This window comes from Podarcis gaigeae, assembly GCF_964106915.1.
Source record: "Podarcis gaigeae genome assembly, chromosome: 3".
Taxonomy (NCBI): domain Eukaryota; kingdom Metazoa; phylum Chordata; class Lepidosauria; order Squamata; family Lacertidae; genus Podarcis; species Podarcis gaigeae.
The window spans coordinates 1,398,923-1,420,244 of record NC_139680.1 but is presented as its reverse complement, the minus strand read 5'-3'; the positions used below and the strand labels follow the sequence as shown (position 1 = coordinate 1,420,244).

General features: G+C 42.8%; 2 protein-coding genes across 3 annotated transcripts in view; both read left to right on the top strand.

Annotated features, from left to right (window-relative positions):
• Window positions 1-21,322, top strand: part of LOC310840430 (uncharacterized protein) — a gene marked incomplete at its 5' end in the record, with an annotated part of 135,589 nt that overhangs the window by 101,243 nt on the left and 13,024 nt on the right. The gene's annotated exons all lie outside the window — the stretch shown is intronic.
• CD2AP (CD2 associated protein) overlaps window positions 1-21,322 on the top strand; it is a 38,419-nt gene that overhangs the window by 9,223 nt on the left and 7,874 nt on the right. Inside the window, exons 3-15 of one of the 2 annotated variants that reach the window (XM_083730328.1) lie at window positions 4,105-4,258; window positions 6,133-6,233; window positions 8,788-8,908; window positions 9,303-9,448; window positions 11,151-11,259; window positions 12,552-12,646; window positions 14,713-14,817; window positions 15,430-15,466; window positions 16,462-16,524; window positions 17,711-17,870; window positions 19,174-19,316; window positions 20,318-20,433; window positions 20,740-20,829. In XM_083730328.1, coding sequence (XP_083586454.1) covers window positions 4,105-4,258; window positions 6,133-6,233; window positions 8,788-8,908; window positions 9,303-9,448; window positions 11,151-11,259; window positions 12,552-12,646; window positions 14,713-14,817; window positions 15,430-15,466; window positions 16,462-16,524; window positions 17,711-17,870; window positions 19,174-19,316; window positions 20,318-20,433; window positions 20,740-20,829 — 1,440 coding nt within the window. Of the gene's footprint in view, window positions 1-4,104; window positions 4,259-6,132; window positions 6,234-8,787; window positions 8,909-9,260; window positions 9,449-11,150; window positions 11,260-12,551; window positions 12,647-14,712; window positions 14,818-15,429; window positions 15,467-16,461; window positions 16,525-17,710; window positions 17,871-19,173; window positions 19,317-20,317; window positions 20,434-20,739; window positions 20,830-21,322 lie in introns of both variants that reach the window. The other variant, XM_083730327.1, reaches the window with a different exon arrangement.

Here is a 21,322-nt window from a genome sequence, read left to right as displayed (position 1 = left end):
GGACTTGAGAATACCCTCAACAATTCTACAGTACAGATACCTTAACCTACACTTTAAAAAACCGTGCTTTCACATTTGGTACTACTGTATTTTAAAACTTGAATTTCTAGAGCTGTTGTTGGCCTGTCAGAATGAGAGTGTAAGGTACCTCAGCTGCCAGGTGTAAAGGTAAAGAGACCCCAGACCATTAGGTCCAGTCGTGATCGACTCTGGGGCTGCGGTGCTCATCTCGCTTTATTGGCCGAGGGAGCCAGCGTTTGTCTGCAGACAGCTTCCGGGTCATGTGGCCAGCATGACTAAGCCACTTCTGGCGAACCAGAGCAGCACACGGAAACGCCGTTTACCTTCCCGCTGGAGTGGTACCTATTTATCTACTTGCACTTTGACGTGCTTTCAAACTGCTAGGTTGGCAGGAGCTGAGACCAAGCAACGGGAGCTCACCCCGTCGTGGGGATTCGAACCGCCAACCTTCTGATTGGTGATGTTAAATAATGAACTTAGCAACAGTGGGCTTTCTTTGTTCTCCCAAAAGCTTTGTTTAGCTCAGGGGTGAGGAACCTTCAGCTTGCATGCCCCTTGTGCCCCTTCAGGCTTCTCCACGTTTGTCCGCTGAGGCCATTTCAGGCAAGCCACACCTACCTCCCCTACACCTGGCATCATACAGGTGAGGATGGGGCTTGCCCCAAACCTGCTTTGTGCGGCTCCCGAAGTGCCTGGCAACCAGCTGTTTGTCAGGAGCCTTTGAAGCGCTGCACAAAGCTGGGACCCAGTTTCAAGGGGCATCCCTCTCTTTTGCACCAGCTGATTGTGCGCCTGAGCCCAGTGCCAAGCAGCCTCACTCCCCCTTTGCACTGACTGAAGGGAGAGTGATCCTGCTTAGCACTGGATCCCCGCTTTGGCAGTGCTTCAACTCAGCAGGGTCACTCTCCCTTAGCATCAGCAGATGGGCAGTGTTCAAAATTCCCAGGAAGCCTTTTGATGTGCTGAGGAGGGACCCTTTCCATTGTGGTATGATTTTACATTCACAGTAAACAAGCTGTGGATGTGGTTACCGTAAATGGATTGCTTCTCTCTTGGTGAAACCTCCCCTTCAAATGGAGAACTTTGCAGGTAGCAACTGAAGACAGTCTTTCAGGGTGAGACACCTTGTGGCTGGCAAGTTTTACTTGTAAGGCTTTCATGAGCTGGTTGATTATTGAAGGGGCTTCTCATGGTGATCTTGCTTTTCAAGAGTGCAAAGGGCTCTTTTCTTGTATTTCCCTTCATTTCTTCTCATAATTATATTTTTGTTGGCTTGCCAGGAAGAATCATGGTTTTCCCCCTTTATTTGAATTCTGCTGCATCATTTTGCTTTTTAGGCGTGCAGGCTGAGCATGGGGGTGGGGAGAGCAGACTGGAAATTACGACAAAAAGATGGTTTTTGCGGGGTGGGGGGATGCCCTACCTGTGCATTCTGAAGTTTGATTTTGTGTATCTGATGGCGTATTTGGTATGGAGAGAAGAGTGTAAGTGGAATAAATATTCTTATATCTTGAAATAGATAACAAAACCATTCTGGGTTTTGGTCCTGCCCACTTGTGACCGTGAGTGAGATTTACTGAATGTGTGTTGTCTGCTTTTTGAACTCAAGTCTGCAGCACAAGACAGAGCATCTTAAGATCTAGCCCTTCCTGGAGATGCTGGGGGATTAACCTTCTGCACTCAAAGCAGCTGCTCTGCCACAGAGCTACAGTTTGCAAAGGAAGAGCATTTCAGAGAGGCTAAAGCGTACCCTATAAAACTGACTCTGACCATTAGAACGTCAATCCAGTTCTAACTGGGTGTTAGAAACAAGCCAGCTTGAAGCCCTAGCATGTTCCCCTCCCCTCCCCCACCCCAGCATTTCATTTCCAGATTGAAACAGACTAGTCCCCCTGCCCCCCACCAACCAGCATTTTCACATTACCATTATTGCCCTGCTTCCTCCTGCAGCAAGAAGGTGGGTGCCTTTTCACATAAGCAGGAGTTTCACCTTGGTATTTCCTGAGTGCCACACACTGTACACATCGTTTTATCGTGAGTACTTCTGGAGAAAGCAGCTTTTGGACTGCTGGGAGTTCAGCCCTGTAAAACTGCCACTTTCTACTCACAAGGTGAACATCTGAAGAGCAGTACCTATTCTGATTTCTCAGTCACTGCCAAGATTACGTACAGCATACATACATCATTTTAGGTATTTGTAAGATGTCTTCCCATAGTCTAAACCATGCTCAAGGAGGCTTACAACATAAAAAATTACAAACACAACAAAAGTGACCATTAAAATAAAGCATCAAAAAGTACACAGCCAAATTGAACCATTTCCACACAAATCATAATAAGATCTAAAATACAGCTACAAAAAAACCTGCAAAACAGCAACAATACCCCCCCCCCAAAAAAAAAACACCCCACTTCTAACCCAAGACCCAGTGGAAGATTACTGGCCTGTACTCCTTCCACTATCAGGCAGCAACACAGAGTATGTTTCTGTCTGCATAATGTCATTCTTTGTAAACTATGGATTATATTCCTATTTCTGCCCACCCCATTCCAGCAACATCCCTGTGGTCCCTCAAATAATCCAGAAGCTACTGTAGGCCTGGAAGACCCAGTCCAGCCTCCAGAGCAGATTTTGGGGGCTGTGAGAAGAAGTCCTGTTGAGCGAATGGAGACCTTTTCTGCTCACGCGGGAACAGCATTGGATTCAACTTGCAACCTTTATCTTTCCAGTAAATAGGTCATGAACACCCCACCATTTGTTCTTTCTGCTAGTACTCTTAAAAATATTTATTTTGACTTTGTGAAGCAGTTTATCAAGTAAATGAATCTTTTGCATAAATATTTCTGATATTAATATTGCAGACTGAACTGTTACTTTGATTATCTGTTCAAGGCACTTAGGCAAATGAAAGAGCTTTTTATTTATTTATTTTAAAACTTCTTAATTTTTAATTGTTTGTGCTCATGAGCTGTGATTGGAGCTCCAGTTCACTGCTGGAGAAAAGGTTGGTGATCTCCTTGTGCAGCAGCAGCAGCAGCAGCAGCTACAAACATCGTATGAACCAGGAAGCTTGCTAGTTGATACTTGAACTTTGGCCAGAGCAAGAACTTGGCTTGAAACTTGGTTCAAAATACACAATACGCACAGACATACCTGGGTGTGTTCAAGCAAATATGTCTTTAGAACCAGTAAGTTCATTTTTCCCTTGTTAAAAGCAGTGATATAGTATGAGAATCACAACCTTTTGTGAGTAGTGGGTTGAACCTGGTTGTACTCTGATTTTTTAAAAACAATTAAGCTGAATGTTTAATTTCATGACCTAGTCTGATGTAATGTCTGTAAATTATGTGAAGTTTCCTAGGTTTACATAACTGCCTAGTTTAGTTCAATTTTATAATGCTTGGATTCAGATGCTGCTTTTAATTTTTTGGCAAGTTGTTAATAATGTTTTTCGTGAACTCATGAAGATGCAGCTCATCTGAATTTACATACTGGGGAGTGGAGCTCCTCACAGTGTTCCTGCTTTGTTCAGGAAGCTTGCACTGGGTTTTTTGGTACAATTTTGCTTTGGTGCTGTCTTCTAAAGTGAAAATACAAATAGACTCTGGTTGTTGGTTATTTCCTTAACTCTTGCGCCAAATGTGACAGTTGCTGTAAGGAAAAACTTTACTTCTCTACTTTTATCGTCAGTGCAGAAGTTCTAAATGTGGTTTTGCCTTTGTCAGTCCTTTAAAGTGTTTTCAAATCAAATCTCTCCTATATTTGTTATGGCAAAGCAAATCTTAGATAACTGAGTTTATATAGAGGGTTAAATAAATGGTTTGGACCAGGAATGACCCTTTTCTGGTACATTATGAGGAATGGTTGAAGGAGCCGAGTATGTTGGCCTGGAAAAGAGGAGGCTGAGAGGAGATATGAGAGACATCTTCAGATATCTACAGGGCTGTTCCATGGAGGAGGGAGCAAGCTGTCTGAGGCTTCCCTTCCTTCAGTGCAGGGCTATAGCTTGTTATGAATATTTTAGGTTCCTGTAGTCAATCTCTCTTCTCACCCCACTGCCCCCCTGTTCTTATCTTTACTAGGAAGTTAAGAAAGAGACGGACTCTCAGAATGATGATTTGCCAGTCAAGAAGGAAAGGCATGGAAATGTTGCCAACCTTGTTCAGCGCATGAGCACTTACGGGCTTCCAGCAGGAGGATTCCTGCCCACTTCCCAGTCTAAAAGCTTCAAGAGGAGTATGCAATCATTTCCTTGTTAGCTAGATAAATCTCTTGTTAAGTGGTGATATCATTGGGGTACTCTCAGATCATGTGCAAATAGGTCTTGCAGGTTGTTTTCCTAAATTATTTCAGAAAAAATAATAATGCAAGGATATCTGTTTAATATATGATAACATTGTCACTCCATTGGCAGGTATTATAGGTATTATACTGCCCTCTCAAACCATTATAATTCAAATACTGTCATACTTTTCTTATTCACATGTTGACATGTTTTTTACATTTATTTTTTGAATTCAGCTGGTGGAAGAAGTTGAAATCTGATCACAAATTCTAACAGCCATGCCCCACTGCTCTTAGAATGTACAGTTACTACAGGAAAATCCTTTTGTACGTGCTGGTAGTTAGATAATCATTAACAGGATCCTGGTAAATGGGCTCCTAGCCTGATACAGCAGTCTCTTCTTACATTCTAGACTCCAGTCATTTTCCATCTGCTTGGCAGCACCCAGCAAGGGTATATGCTTTTTCCATCATGTTTTCTATTGAACTGTTAGCAGAACTCTTCCATGCCACTCCTTCTGCTCTTAAGTCTGTGTGGTGCCGTGAGAATAGTCCTTAAGAGATCTTCAGCAAGTTTCCCAAATGTCTCTACAAATATCCCTTCAAATATCTGCATTTGGCCTGTATTAGTGCTGATATCAGGAGGTATTTCTCGACATTGTTCTGAAATGCCTTCCTCCAGAGCCTAAATAGGTATGCCTCATGACTAGAGGATAATGATGATGCACAAATATGGCTCAATGAATGAATGCATCTTCAAATGACATACAACTTTGCAATAAGAGGGTAGAAAATTTCCCCTTTGGCAGTATGTTTGTGCAAATCCTTAGAGGGATCCCAAACAAACATGTTTGTAGGCACACTTTTAGAAGATCATGAACTTGTTTCATTCCATTTTCAACAGATACATGGATTATGCTCTACATTGTGGAGCCTTGTAACCAGATACTATGTGCTGCAAGTATCTGCCTGTTCATGTGGATTTACTCAATTTCTATTGAAACTGCTGTCTGCTAACTCATCTTTAATGATTTTAAGGACACCCATTTCTGAAAATATTTATGTGTTCCGCTAATAAACCAACACATAACACTTCCTGTATTTGCACTTGAATAGCTGCAGTTAGGAACCATTGTTTACATGCAGCTTCAGCAAGTGCAATGATAAGTATAGTTTCTTTTACAGATCTGTTTAATTTTTGTTCCAAATGCAAGCCAGGACACAATTGATTGAATGAGTTCTGTGTTCCTTTCATTGTTAAATGCCCCATCAATTTCAAGATGTCTCCTAGCCACCATCTTGAATTGAGAGTCCCTTGCAATTCTCAACAGTTTTTCATGTTTAGAAATGAGTAATGAAACCAAAATGAACACCTGTGCTACGTTTCAGCATTTACAAATGAATTTCAAACTGATCCACACAAAAATTGCTTGTTCTGGGCAACCAGAAAGAAGGCATATATCTGGGATAATTTCCAGAGGGTGTCGCCGCAAGGAAGAGTTTACAAGCAGCTGCTTCCTGCTTTTAACTAACTGGTTTATCATTGCATGCAAAAAGAACAATTCATTCTTTGGGGACATAATGACAAATCACCGTTAGTTTAGAGGACAGGAACCATAGGGCTTGCTGTTGCTTGTTCACTCAACATTCATATAGACCACAAAGCCTGTGCTATAAACAATATGTTAGGCTTTAAGCTGCCATGAGAGTCCTTGATCATTCTATAAGAATGCATATCTTAATGACTTAATTCCAAAATGTAACATATAAAATTGTTTTTAAAGGTAAACTTCACTTTGAGTTAATTTGCTTCTCACTTTCAACAGAATCAAAAAAGCGGCAATGTAAAGTTCTTTTTGAGTATGTTCCTCAGAATGAAGATGAGTTGGAGCTCAAGCTTGGAGATATTATAGACGTTAATGAAGAGGTAAGCCATTTTACAGAATTATGGGGGATAAAATGAAAGTTGTTTCTCACAGAAAGAAATAACTGAACTATTCACATAAACATTGGGAAATTAACCAAATGGGATAGTCAGAATGAAGATGTCGACAGTTGAAGATAACCTAGAAATAGATACTTAGAAATTAGAGGATTAGAGTATTTTGGAAGTATGTAGTATACATAGTGAAATAATGAGGAAGCTAGATTTGATAAGAGGAGGATGTGAAGCTGCCTATTTTATAAAACAAATAGACTTGACTGAGAAGGTGGTAAGGGGGTTCTGTCTGAAATGCATTTCGGGATATAAAACGTCATGGGAAAATAATGGAAATAACTTGCTTAGTGTTCAATTGTGACAGATTCCAAGTACTTGGCAAAATGCAGGAAGCACTTGTAATCTGTTTAAAATCACCAGATTGGATAATTCCATTTCTACATCCTCAGGAAGATAAATTGGAAACCTGCAAAAAACCTCAGGCTTATCAATTTTATTTATTTAAGACATTTATATATTGCTTGATTATTCATATTTCTAAGCAGTTTGCGTAAAAACAATTTACAGAAAATCACACACACACAAACTTACCATGAAAATGGGACTAGCTTAAACTTCCTGCTGGAACAATACAACCTTAGTTGTGTGCCTGAAGTTCAGCAAGGAGGGTCCTTGTTTAATCTTAGTAGAGAGGGAGAGGCACAGGCTTGGGGCCTCTACATGGAATATACAGCTTCTAGTAGCTCCAGGGGCATCCTCCCCCCACGCAAAGAAGAGCCCCTGCTCCAGTTCAAGGCCCATTCAGAGTAGGATAAGCACCCTGCGAGGGCCATAGCCTGGAGGCAGGGCCTAGGGAGAGCCTCCAGGCCCAGAGAGAGCAGCCTGGAGGACCACGTCTGGTCGTGGGCCTGAAATTCCCCAGCACCTGGCTGTTTGCTTCCCCCATACAAGTTGTGGCAAGGTATTGCTGGAACGATTCTGGTGTAACGTGAACGGAGGGACAGGGGACGGGTTTGGTGTGTGTTAGTTACAGTATCCAGCTTGGAAAGGGTGAAAGTGGAGACTCCTTCCCGCCAGGACACAGCAAGTTCCTGCTCCCCTTGCTAGCCATTCCTTGGCCCCAGGCCTTATCTCACTTCTAAGTACTTTGAGGTAGGAGTTGCCAGTGTGGTGCCCACCAGCTGTGGTTGAACTCCAGTTCCCATCATTCTGGATACCTGGGCCATACTGGCTGGGGCTGATGCAACCTGGAATCCAACACTTGACGGCACCATGTTGGTGAGCAAGAGACACTCTAGTCTATCACTTTAAAAAGCTTACAAAACTTCAGCCTTAGCTTTTGGAACTGCCTTTACAGGTGAGTTGATCATGATGACCCATCTGAGCAGTTTTATACATCTCTGTCTCCATGATCTGATTTCAACTTGGCCACCACAAAATTAGCTTCTTTGTCTCAGAGGAAATTCATTTTCTGTCCCCCGCTCCCTTAGACCAACCACTGCCCCCTAATTAGAATGTAACTGTGATGCGCCTGATTATTTGATATCTGACTTAAAATGTAGAACAGGACATTTGTTACTTACTTACCATGAGGATTCCTTCTGGTTAGGTGCATGGATGTATCCAAGATTATATTCTGCTCTCAGGCGCTGGCACAAAACAACTTGAAATGGGCCTTTGATGCTACTCTTTAGCACAGGGGTCAGTACTTTTTTAGGAGGTCCCTCAGACCTTGTGGTGGAGGGGGGCTTCTCTCTCTCCTCCGGCCCCTCCCCTCCCCCTGCTTTCCTACCTCCTCTGCTGCTCTGCCTGTGCTTTGGCGACAGTGGCGGCGCCTCTCCTTTTTGGGCCAGCTTTCACTGGCGCGGGGCCAGAAGGTGCTCCAAGCTCCAGCCAAAGCCCCGCAACGCCCGTCACGATGCCCACAGCGCGGACATGGACGGAGAGGCCGGGGGGTTGGTGGTGAGTCTGAGCCACGCCTCAGCGCGAGGGCGGTAGGCTTCAGATTGGCTGGCACCAATCAAAGCCCAGCTCCCCCGACGCCCCGGAAAAAAAATGCCCCCAAAATGGTGCAGCCTGAACGATCACACTGATCCAAGCAGCGATTCCAGGACCATCTGCGGGCCAAATCCAGAGGGCTATTGGGCCGGATCTAGCCCGCGGGCCTTAGTTTGCTGACCCCTGCTTTAGCCCATTCACGAGGGCTGCATGTGGTTTGCCCTGCTAAGGCTCTTTCTCTTTTTCTCTCCTCTCTGCATTCTGTCTCAAGCTTGGTCGTGGGGCAGAACTGATGGCAGAATCTGCAGTGGAGAAAGCTAGACTACTTTATTTGCTGCCTTCTTAAGCAAGTGCAGGATATTAAGCCATTGCTGAATACCAAGGCGGGAGAAACCCTCGCTGTCAGCAACCTGTGTTCTGTTTGATCCCCCAATGCTAATATTAGATACGTATTATCCAATATTGAATGCCTGACGGTCTTCTTTAATTGGCATATTACAAAAGCTGTGAGTTAATTTTCCCTTTGTGATCCTCCTTTCTACAGGTGGAAGAAGGCTGGTGGAGCGGAACACTAAATGGCAAATTAGGACTATTTCCTTCTAATTTTGTAAAAGAGTTGGAGGTCATAGATGACGGGGAAACCCATGAAGACCCGGATGATGCAGGTAGCGTGTCTTGTGTTTGCAGGCACTTATATGGTAGGAGAAGAGGGCAGCAGCTCCAATCTTCACTCGTGCAAAATGGGTCAGTGATAAAAACAGTATTTTAATAGACTAAAGGAAAAAGGTCTGCTATTTTCTGAGGAAATACGTAACAATTTCTGCATGTTTTTTTGCTGTTGTAATGTATGAAGGTGTCAACCGTCAACTGTCATTCTATTTTAGTTCAAAAATTTAAACCAAGTTAAAACAAAAAGTAAAACTTGAAACAAGTCCTAGAAGCAGGCTTTCACATAGGTATTAAGACATTTCCCTCCTTAACATTGCTTGTTAACTATTTCCACACATTTCCACACAGAGCCTGTTTTTCCTGACCCGCTCTCACCTGTAACCCCACCAGGGAATATTATTGAGTCTGGGCCTGCGCTGATAGCACAGCCAAAGAAAATCCGAGGAGTTGGGTTTGGAGATATTTTTAAAGAAGGTTCTGTGAAGCTTAAGACAAGATCACCCAGTAATGATTCAGAAGAGAAGAAGCAAGATAAGGTATTTTATTTTCCATGTGTAATTTGTGATGGCATCTTTTCCAAAACAGCAACATTAGTTACTACTCAGCATCTTAAGTGTCTATTAGCATTGTAACTTATTTGCTGAAGATTTTTATTCTATTGAAGAGTTGCTGCTTCACAGACAACCTTCTGCAACAGTTACTGTTGGCGGCTTTTATGTAGAGCAGTGGCAGGCATAGAATTGTTAAATTGCACAGTATCCCACTTTTTGCATTGGGAGAGGAACATCCTTAGTTTCTAGTCTTTGATCGTTACAGGGAGAAGTTTGAAAATGTGACAGTTTAAAAAAATCTGAAGTTGGGATGCCAATCAACTAGTCACGGCCAAATGTTCTCAGATATTACATGAAATGAAAAATGCCCTTCTGTAGGTGGCAGAGCAGCCTCCCGTTTGAATGGCGCTGTTGTGTCCACTCATAGTCAAGGTAAGAGTCAGGGCAGGGAGTCGCGTCTGTGGTCCTCTAAGTGTGCCTGTTGAAACGCGTTTGGATAAAATCAGTTCCTGCTGTGGCTGTACTTTTCTCAAGGCAGTTTTGGGTGGGCACTTGCCACGTTAGAAGCTGTTGTTCCTCTTCCATACACGTATCACAATAGGCAGATTCGCCTCGGGAAGTATATTGGTCAGTAACCTGCCAGGCTTACTTTTGAAAGAGAAAGTGCAGTCTTTCCATATGCCCAGAATTCCTTGGTAGTAAAGCAGTTTTTCTATGTATGATTTCTGATGTGGTAAGTGTAGGTGCAAAGCTGCCTTGAGAAGACCCCCTCACATAGTTGAGGTTTGCTCTCTCTCCCCTGTGGGTGTTTCATCATCCCATTCTGGTAGTATAGAGGTTTCTCCTGCTCTGCTATTTGACAGTGAATGGAGAGCTGTCTGTTCTGCATGATTCTCTATATGCGACGCTTACCTTGGTTCTGGTGCTGCCGCCTGTCATTCGCCAATGCTGCTGTTCCCTCTGGGAATGCTGAAGCCTCATCATAGACCTTGGCAGCTCTTAAGGATAGAGAGTGCACCATTAGAACACAGAAAAAAAAAGAACACAGACCAAGCTGGAGGAAGCACATTCATGTGCTCCATTTGGAGAGGATTAATTCTTAAACTAGCAGCCATAGAAATATAAATGCAAATCCAGATAGCTTGGCACAGAAAGCAAGTACAAATTGTGTAAATGTCTGCATATTACCTTTAAGGTACACTGCTTTGATTCCTGTACAGTGGTACCTCGAGTTACAAACGCCTCAGGTTACAAACGCTTCAGATTACAAACTCCACTAACCTGGAAGAGTTACCTCAAGTTGAGAACTTTGCCCCAGGATGAGAACAAAAATCATGTGCCAGTGGCACAGCGGCAGCAATAGGCCCCATTAGTGAAAGCACGTCTCTAGTTAAGAACAGTTTCAGGTTAAGAACGCACCTCCAGAACAAATTAAGTTGGTAACTAGAGGTACCACTGTAGTAGCATTTTAGTTGGCAGGTGACTGTTTCCAAGTCAGAAACATTGCTACTGTTCCTAAACTTAAGTAATAATTTTCCAAACAAGAATAAAATTATTGCCATATGTATTACATTATAATGCTTGTTCTACACCTTGTTGATCATATGGGCAGGAGCTTTAATTGCAAATTCAAGTATATTTGGCTCTTGCCTAGGGACCGTTTTTAACCTTCACATTTCTTGTGTAGCCATTATTTACTCATCCATCTGGACCAAAAGTAACCCAATTTCCTGGTGCAACGAAAACAGAAATTGCAACTGAGGTAGCAAAACCAGAAACAGAAAGCAAACAGAAAGGTATTGTTTTATATTTTCATATTGTTTTGTGATCTTCATGTTAAATCTTTAAAACAGAAGCCATTATTGAAAGGTTTGCTGTTAAAGCTGTGCAAAACTTCAGCAAGCCAGTGTTTTTCTCAAACGCTTCCACGAATTCCTCATTTGACGGATGAATAGGAATAGCTCCCTGTCCAGCTGTTAGTCTACCTCTCTGTCCCTTTACTACCAGCATGATAATGTAGCCCCTCCAACCCCAGGCTCTGCGGGAGGCTTTCTCCCAGCCTGCCACACTTGATCGCGGGAGGCTTCTCTCGGCTAATAGTTTAGCATTCTGCCTCTTCCATCACCCCTTCCCTCAAGACACTGCTTTCCTGCTGCCATATTAATCCCCCATCTGTCAGCCACCCACTGGTCTCCATACCAATTTGGCAGGGGTGGAGTAAAGCTTATGGGTGACAGAAAAATACCCACACACAAACACAGCATTTCTGCTTTATGAGGGTTTCAAGGACAGAGAATATTGCAAGACAATGTATGCAAGCACATGGTAGGTACTGTATTTTTTGCTCTATAAGACTCACTTTTTCCCTCCTAAAAAGTAAGGGGAAATGTGTGTGCGTCTTATGGAGCGAATGCAGGCTGCGCAGCTATCCCAGACGCCAGAACAGCAAGAGGGATCACTGCTTTCGCTGCGCAGCGATCCCTCTTGCTGTTCTGGCTTCTGGGGTTCAGAATAATTTTTTTCTTGTTTTCCTCCTCCAAAAACTAGGTGCGTCTTGTGGTCTGGTGCGTCTTATAGAGCGAAAAATACGGTGTATAAAATCCACATGTTGCATCTTTGTATATCCTCCTTGTTCTCTTTCTTATCCTTTTAGCTCACTTCCTCTATCCTTCTCTTTCTCTTTATGACTCAGAATTTGAAGCCACAGCTGACTATATTTTACTTGCTGCTCTTCTGCTACCAGTGGACTCTCCCCCCCCACCCGCCGCCGCCAACTCCAGATCACCAATCCTTGCTCCCTCCCACTGCTATTTGCCCATCTAACTAGTCTTGTGGGCACATCCCTGATGTTCTGAGGAACCACCAACACATTGTTGCCAGCTAAATGTTAAACAGTGGTCTTGTTCTGGGCAATTACTTGTTGGATTTTAAAAGTACATTTGTGTTCAATTACTGTAAATTCAGCATATTTTACTAGCTATTTTGTTGCCATCCATCTCCCCAATGTCCTACTGGTGAGCTTTAAACACTGGCATTCATGCAACAGGAGTGCGCTGAGCACGCATAATATTTATACTTCTTTTTTCAGCTAAGGAATATTGCAAGACCTCATTTGCCTATGAAGGTACTAATGAGGATGAACTTAGTTTTAAAGAAGGTGATATTATTCAAATAATAAGCAAGGTAAGACATTCATCCATGTTCCTTTTCTGTTAGTTCTAGGCATGCCAAAGTGAAGTTTCAAAAGTTTTTGGATGTTGTCCAGTAAAATTAAGTTTTGAATGCTTAAACTAACAAACTAACAAATAAGTATATTCAATATTGGACTATTCTTGGTTCATATGTTTTATAAGAGACGCGGGTGGCGCTGTGGGTAAAAGCCTCAGCGCCTAGGACTTGCCGATTGAAAGGTCGGCGGTTCGAATCCTCGCAGCGGGGTGCGTTCCCGTCGCTCGGTCATAGCGCCTGCCAACCTAGCAGTTCGAAAGCACCCCCAGGTGCAAGTAGATAAATAGGGACCGCTTACTAGCGGGAAGGTAAATGGTGTTCCGTGTGCTGCGCTGGCTTGCCAGATGCAGCTTGTAATGCTGGCCACGTGACCCGGAAGTGTCTGTGGACAGCGCTGGCTCCCGGCCTATAGAGTGAGATGAGCGCACAACCCTAGAGTCTGTCAAGACTGGCCGGTACGGGCAGGGGTACCTTTACCTTTACAATTAAGACTTCTGTACATCTGAATTGGAGCCTCCCTATATAATTAACCTTTATAATATATATTTTTTGATTGCTTGGACATACAGCTTGTGGTGATGATGATGATGATCATTCATATGACAACTTGTGCATCAGTTACTGAAGCCCCAGTTTCTTTAAAGGAAGTGATAATTGCTTGTGGAGAAATGTAGTCTGGACCCAGAGGATGTCAACAATCCTATGCCAGTGACTAACATTCCCTTCCTGAGTAAGTGACTGGCCACCTCCAGTCACTCCTGGATGAGACTGTTTTTCTAGAATCATTTCAGTTGAGTTTTAGTATGGTTTTGGAACGGAAACTGCCTTGGCCGCCCTGTGGGATGGCCTCTTCCAAGAGAGGGATGGGGAGTAAGACCCTGTAGATTCTCTTGAACCTCTCAGTGACTTTCAGTACCATTAGCCATGGTATCCTTCTGGAGGTTTGGAGTAGCAGGCACTGCTTAGCTGTGGTTCCACTTCTGCTTTATGGCTGATTGCAGAAGGTGGTGCTGCTGGAACGTTGATCGAGCCCTTGGCCTTTATGCTATGAGGCCCTGGGGGATCTGGTTCTCCCCCCACCCCTCATGCTGTTTATGCTGTTTAACCCTCTGGGAGAGGTCATCTGGGGATTTGGTCTGAGGTGTCACCACTATGTGGATGGCACCCAGCTTTATCTCTCTTTTTCATCAGATGCAGGTGAGGTGGTAGATGACCTGAATCGGTGCTTGGGTGCCGTAAAGGACTGAATGAGGGTGAACAAACTGAGATTCAATCCAAACGAGATGGAGGTACTATTGGTGGGTGGGTCATCCACCCAGGTGAATGGTATTCAGCCCATTCTGGATGGGCTTGCACTCCCCCTGAAGAATTAGGTCCACTGTCTAGAGGTGCTTATTGATCCAGCATTGTTGTTAGAGGCTCAAGTGGCCTCTCGTAGATAGAGATCTTTTCATCAGCTTTTCTCGCTAATATACCAGCTGCAACCACAGCCAGATGGAAATAGCTTGGGCGCTATGATCACATTTCCTTTAGAGTGTGGGACTGCCTTCAAGAATGGTCTGGAAGCTGTTGTTGGTCCAGAATATGACCACAAGGTGGTTGAGCCTGTTTTGCCGGGCTATTTCTGGGCCCAATTTAAAGTACTGTTGTTTACGCTTTAATGGCTTGGGACCAGGTTACCTGGGAGATTGCCTTCTCCTCCGTATATGCTTGCCTGAACCTCTAGATCCTATTCAGAGTCCCTGCTTTGTATGTTTCAGCCAAATGAGGTTGAGGCAGGTACACAGCAGACTTGGCAGTGAAAGGCCAGCTGTGGGTGCCAGGCTTTCTTAGTCGCTCAGGCTTTTTAAACAGCTGTTGTTTTAAAGAAACAAAATCTGGGCTCTCATTGTGTAAGTTGCATTTATTTTGAAAACTGAGCAGTAAATTATATTTTCCTCCAAACTATTTGTTTTCTGAAAAAAAAAACATATTCTACAACTTTTAAAATTGTTTTTACAAAGAACTGTTTGTTGTTCTAGGATACTGGAGAGGCTGGGTGGTGGAAAGGCGAGCTTGGTGGAAAAGAAGGAGTTTTTCCAGACAACTTTGCAGTTCAGATTTATGAATCAGATAAAGATTTTCCTGTAAGTTCTCACTATCATTTTATAGAAATCATGTACCCCTGGGTAAGTTTATAGTAAGTTCAAGGCAGAAATAGAACAAATACTGAACATATTTAGCTCATTAGTCATTTTTACTCTTTAGGCCTCATTATTACTGTATTTTTCGCCCTATAGGACGTACTTTTTACCCTCCAGAAATGAAGGGGAAATGTGTGTGCGTCCTATGGGGCGAATGCAGGCTTTCGCTGAAGCCTGGAGAGCGAGAGGGGTCGGGCTCCCCCCGCCCCAGCCCCATGCCTGGGGGGGGGAAATTATTTATCCCCCCCCCAAAAAAAACAAGGTGCGCCCTAAGGGGCGAAAAATACAGTAATTTCTTTTAAAATTACTTTTTAGTCATAGCACTTAAGTTACAGAAATATACAATACCTGTGGCATTTTACAGACTAGTAATGGCACAGTTTGTCCCTGGGTACATCCAGTAAAGCAGAGGTGTCCTTAATCCAAGTGCAGCTAAGCTACAGCAAAGAAAATGGACTTGCTGGACACACCTGGGGACCATTGTCTAAGTCAGCATATAGCATTCAGCATTATAATTGACCCTCAGTGGTGATTGATATCATGTCCCCTTTGCAGAAGCCAAAGAAGCCGCCACCTCCTGCCAAAGGTCCAGGTATGCAAACCAAGATTTTATCTCTCTAACTTTTGACTAAAAGAAGAAGAATTGATTTGGGGCTGGTACACTGTTCTATTGGAGATACACAAGTTTGTTTTTAAAGCCCTGCCTTTTAGTTTAAAATAGTGCTCAAGGTGGTCCAACATTAAAATATACTGTATTTTTTGCCCCATAGGACGCACTTTTCCCCCTCCAAAAATGAAGGGGAAATGTATGTGCGTCCTATGGGGCGAATGCAGGCTTTCGCTGAAGCCTGGAGAGCGAGAGGCATCGGTGCGCACCGACCCCTCTCGCTCTCCAGGGAGTTCCCGCAGGCTCACAAGGCTTGCGGGCAGCAGCCCGCAGCCCCGGCGAGTGTCCGCAAGCCTTGCTCACCTGGCGGGACCTCCCGCCGGGCGCGCAAGGCTTGGGGCGGCAGCCCATAGCACGGGGAGCCCTCCGGAGGGTGCCTCGTGCTTCGGGCAGGTGTGCGTAAGGCTTGGGGCGGCAGCTGCGGCTTTATTCATTTCCCCCCAAAAAAACCGAGGTGCGTCCTATGGGCCGGTGCGCCCTATAGGACAAAAAATACGGTACTTAAACACAGTTGACCAGTATTAAAGATCATAGGGGAAATCTTGCTATGGCTGAGATTGTATGAGTTCTTAACTCGCAATGTGTACGTAAGCATAAACACCAGTGTGTTGCATGAGTTCCTTTCATGTGATACTTTGAATGTTATGTATCCAACATTTTTCTACTGTTCCCTTTGTAGCAATGCATATAATAGTAAAAAGGGTTTTCCATGACCATGTCATGGAATTATTTCATTATTATTTTTTTTACAAGGACTGTGGACTTAACACACATTTTGAAATACTTGTACTTTCTTGTGTTGCCTGCCATTTTTGTATAAACTTAAAAACTATAAGGATTCTGATTCTTCCTTCCTCCCTCCCCCTCCCCAAAAAAGAAAAAAACATAGTTCCTAAGTTAATTATGGGCTTTGCATTCAGGTTTAAAGTCAGAGTTTCTGATGGCAGAGAAGAAGTTTCCTCTTCCTAAGAATGAAGAAAAAGGTAAAGGCCAGTTTGATCCCTGATCACATCAAGACAATAAATGACTGACACAGTAGTGTGTGTGTGTGTGTGTGTGTATATATATATATATTAATGTACATCTACACTCCCCAAGAAACCTTCCCTCTTCATCCACAGGGCTCTCTGACAGGGAAACCTTCGCTGCATCTTTGCCAATTCTTAACATTTGGTGCTTCCGCCGCCTGCATGGGCTTCCCCCTCACTAGGGCCTCGTAAAACATGCCATTCTGTCTTTATGCTCTGTCACTCCTCTGTCAACCATCTCAAGGGCCTGCCAACTGCAGAAGCAACACCGGGACAAGTTTGCTCTGCTGGTTTATCCAGTTCAGAGCTAGGAAGACCGGTAATCCAGTGTAGTTTATTTTCCTCATTACTATTACACAGCCATTTTGGAAGGACTACGGCTTATTGTTGATTCCAGCTGAAAAGTGATAAAGAGCATTTCCTAAGAAGTTAGAAGCCATCAATCAGTTGTATAAACTTGAGAGAGACTCATAGCTGAAATTGACTTTTTACCGGGTACCTGTAGTTGGTGGTTCATAGTATTCCTTGTTGGATATTTTGTATGAGTGTTTTTTTTTAAAAAAAAATGTTCTTGATAATTTATATTAAGTATTATATAGATACTATTTACATATGTTTGAGTTTCCTCATTGTTCTGATCATTCTGAAATTCTTACAGTACACGTCTTTATATTTTGATTAAAAGTCAAGGAGTCCATTAGAAATGATGGCTCTTCCTTTCCTAGGGCTCTTGTTGACCCATTTAGAGAACTTAATAATGTTCATGAATGTTGATGTTTTAGAAGTGTAACTTTTTTCAGCTCTTGACTTTCTGGACACCAGCTTCAGTCCCCATGGGACTTTCTGGATCTGAGAATACCGACTAGAAGGGAGTAGTTTGTTGCTTTAGGCCTTAATCCAGTTTTGGCTTTCTCTATTTCTTTCACAGCCAGCCTTGTTCAGAATTCTTCCTAGCAGGGCTGCACATTTTGGGGCCCTCTGCTCAGACAGAACACCCTATATCTGGGAGAAGCTCCTAATAAATTGTAACTGCATTGTTTGTATGATGTCAGCTTATGAAATAGCTAATGGTAGTTGTAGAAGGTCGTTTTCTTCCAGTCACCCAAATACTACTGACAGATATTTCTGTTTTATTTGCCAGATGAAAAATCAAGTTTGGATCAGAAAATATCTAAACCAGCAGCTCCTCAAGTACCACCCAAAAAGCCTATCCCGCCAAACAAGGCAAATAATGCGTTGAGATCTGGGATTTCGCCTTTAAAATGGCCAGATAAACCAGTTGTGCAACCACCAATATCTAAGTAAGTATGCCCTTTCCTTACATGTGAAAGCCACAGAATTGTAGGGTTGGAAGTGACCCCAAGGATCATCTAGTCCAACCCCAACCACATGCCTACAGGCGGGCAACTGCCCTCTTCCACTGTTCTCCAGTGGCCAGTATTTGGAGACGGGAGCCTCTGATCCTGGAGGTGGCTGTCATAACTAGCAGTTACTGAAGACACTGCCTTATTCCTTATCTACCCAGTAGGTCACTGCAGTCTGTAGGAGAGCTTCTCCTGCAAGCTCTAAGCTCTCCAAAGCCCCCTCTGCAGTAACTCAGCAGGGTTTACAGTGTGGTTGCCCCTGTTCTGTGGAACAGCATTTCTGTCAAGATATGACAAGCAACTGCCAGCTGCTCTTTCCAGAAGCACTTTAAGATGTTTTTGTCCCAAAGGCTTTTCCCTGCTGGGTAAATGGGTCTTTACCACAAAATTGCAACAACGGCAGCAAGGATACTCATCGCTAAGAATTGGAAAACACAAGATCTACCCACACTGGAAGAGTGGCAGATGCAGCTGATGGACTATATGCAATTGGCGGAGATGACTGGCAGAATCCGAGACCTGGGAGAAGAAAGGATTGAAGAAGATTGGAAGAAATTTAAGATTTATTTACAAAAATATTGTAATTTGGTTGAATGTTAAGAAGGATGCTTGATCATAAATAATTGGCCACCACTAAACTAGACTGGAATTTGATGATAAGCGAGATTAAGGAAAACATAAATCTTTCGGAGAATTGCTAGACTATACTTAAATGAGTGGATATAAGATTGTAAACAAGATGATAATTTGCTTGAAAAAAACTTTTTAACGATGTAAGTGGGAGCAGGAGACGTGAGGAAGTCCAAACAAGTTATGAAATTTTGTTATGATATAAGTAATGTTGTTTATTATCTATGTATTTCTTTTATAAAAAAAAACCTTAATAAATATTTATTTTAAAAAAAGTATCCATTTGTTAGGGTTTCAGTCTTGCTTTAAATGTAGTTGTTGTTGTTGTTGTTGTTGTTGTTTTACCTGTTTTAAATTATTCTGTGTGTAATTCTCCTTGAGAGAATGTTTTAGAAGGATGATGAAAGGGAAGAGGAGAGACTGAAGCAGGTGGGACCAGATCCACTCCTGAGCCTCCAAACCAAGATTTGGAGAACTAGATTCATGAGCCTATTTTTATGAACATGTGTATCAAAAATAAGCCTTAAATTATCAAAATTATGCTGGGGGAGTTTGTTTCCCTATTTTGCTGTAATACCTAATGTTAAATCATTTTCTCTTTCAAACACAGGACAAATGGGGATGTTGTTTCCTGGCGACCAAAATCGGAAATTGAACCAGCAACAAAACCAAAGTTAGATTCTGAACAGTTACCACTGAGACCAAAATCAGTAGAGGTAGATTCAGTTGCAATAAAGAACTTAAAAGAAGCAGGTAAGCTTTAAAAAGAAAGGAAGAAGCATAACTGGACAAATCTTCTGTTCAGGAAAGCTAATGACATAAATGCGTGGGTTAGTCTGTGGCATAGTACGATGCTTGCTTTTACTGCAGCAGGTTAACACATAGACTTTACATAGACTGGGGTCGGCAACCTAAGGCCCATGGGCCACATGGACCCTTGCTGCCGCTTGGGGACCCCTGCCGCCCGCTCAGTTGGCTAAACCGGTGCGGAGCAGAGCAGGGATCGCCTCCCACGATGCTGGCTCGCTTTGCATTGGCTGCAGCCAATGGGAAGCTGCGCACGCCTCCTCCGCGCTGGAAGGAGCACTGGAAATAGCATTTGCGCATGCGCGCATACACCGAGAACCAGCCCAAGCCACAAAAACTTTGCTGATCCCTGCTTTACACAAATGAACTCCTCAAGGCGCATAGTTTTCACAACTTGGCAACCCTGCTCATATACATACATTCATGCCTCCTTTTGTTACTCAGGTTGCTGCATTACAGATACGGTAAGTTGAGACTTGAGTGGCTGAATAGCTGTTTAATCGCATAGAATCATTTACTTAACACTTGTAGTTGTATATGGTTTTCTAAATGTTTAATTGCAATCTTATTCTGAGAAAGAGATCAGAAAGTTACAGAGTCAGTTGAGTTTTGTGTCTTGCTCCCAATTTTCATTGTCACCTTTATTTTTAATATGGAGTCCTCTTTTAGCATATTAATTGCCACTCTAATCTTTATTTTCTGCACTGATATTGGTAGAATCATAGATTCATAGAAGGGTAGAGTTGGAAGGGACCACGAGGGTCATCTAGTCCACTTGCCTGCAATGCCCATCGTGGAGCTTCAGAGTCTCCAGCTCTACCGACCGAGCTGTCCCAGCTGTCATATTGTGTTGATGGTTTTTGTCATATATTTTGACAACATTTTATACTTCTCTAAGATTGTTTTCTGAGCTTTAATTGTGACCTCTGTTTTCAAATCTTTTCCAGAAATTTCAAGTTTTGATCATATAATAGCTACCTCAGATAATTTATCACATCCCACTGCTAATCGGCCAAAGATGCCTGGCCGGAGGCTTCCCACTCGCTTCAACGGCAGTAATTCTGTGAGTACAGGGAACTGTGTGTCTTCTGTCTATCTTCTGTGTATTGGGGGTTATACCATAAATTTAATCAATAATAGGTAATAATAATAATAATAATAATAATAATAATAATAATAATAATACATAGAAATGTCAGGTTTCATAATTCTTTCACTTACAAGTCTAATGTATGTATGAATGAATGAATGTATTAGATGCATATTACAAATAGGAGTAATAGATGGAAATGTGTGCTTTTAGCCTTTAAAATAGGTGGGTTTGCTTCACACAGAATGCAGATTTTTCCCTTTTCTTTTTTTCCTCTAGACTACTCAGAATTTAAGCATAGAGAAAAGTGGGAAGGAGCATAAAGAGGAGGAAGAAAGTGCCAAAGTAAAGCCACCCGAAGTTAAAAAGGTACAGAATTGAGATGGCTTAAGTTAGTTGTAATAAGAAATCTAATAATAGCAGGTCATAATTTTGTTGTATCCACTCATGTAATATGATTCTATACAGAAAAGGGGCATACATTTGTTTTGAGTGGCTCATAGAAAAAGTCACTTTAGCTGAATGTATTCTCTGCTGTTCTAAGTAAAATTTCCTCAGAGTATTAGCAGAGTAAAGCCAGATGCAGCTTTGTCACGCTGGCCACGTGACCCGGAAGTGTCTCCGGACAGCGCTGGCCCCTGGCCTCTTAAGTGAGATGGGCGCACAACCCCAGAGTCTGGCAAGACTGGCCCATACGGGCAGGGGTACCTTTACCTTTACCTTTATTAGCACTAACTTTGTTAGCAACATACATTTTTAAAACTTGCTTAGAAGATTGCTTGGGAAAGGTAATGAGGGTCATAACTGATACGTTGCTTTTGTGGAGATGCTCTTTGTCAGATGGACAGAGTTTTAAGAAACA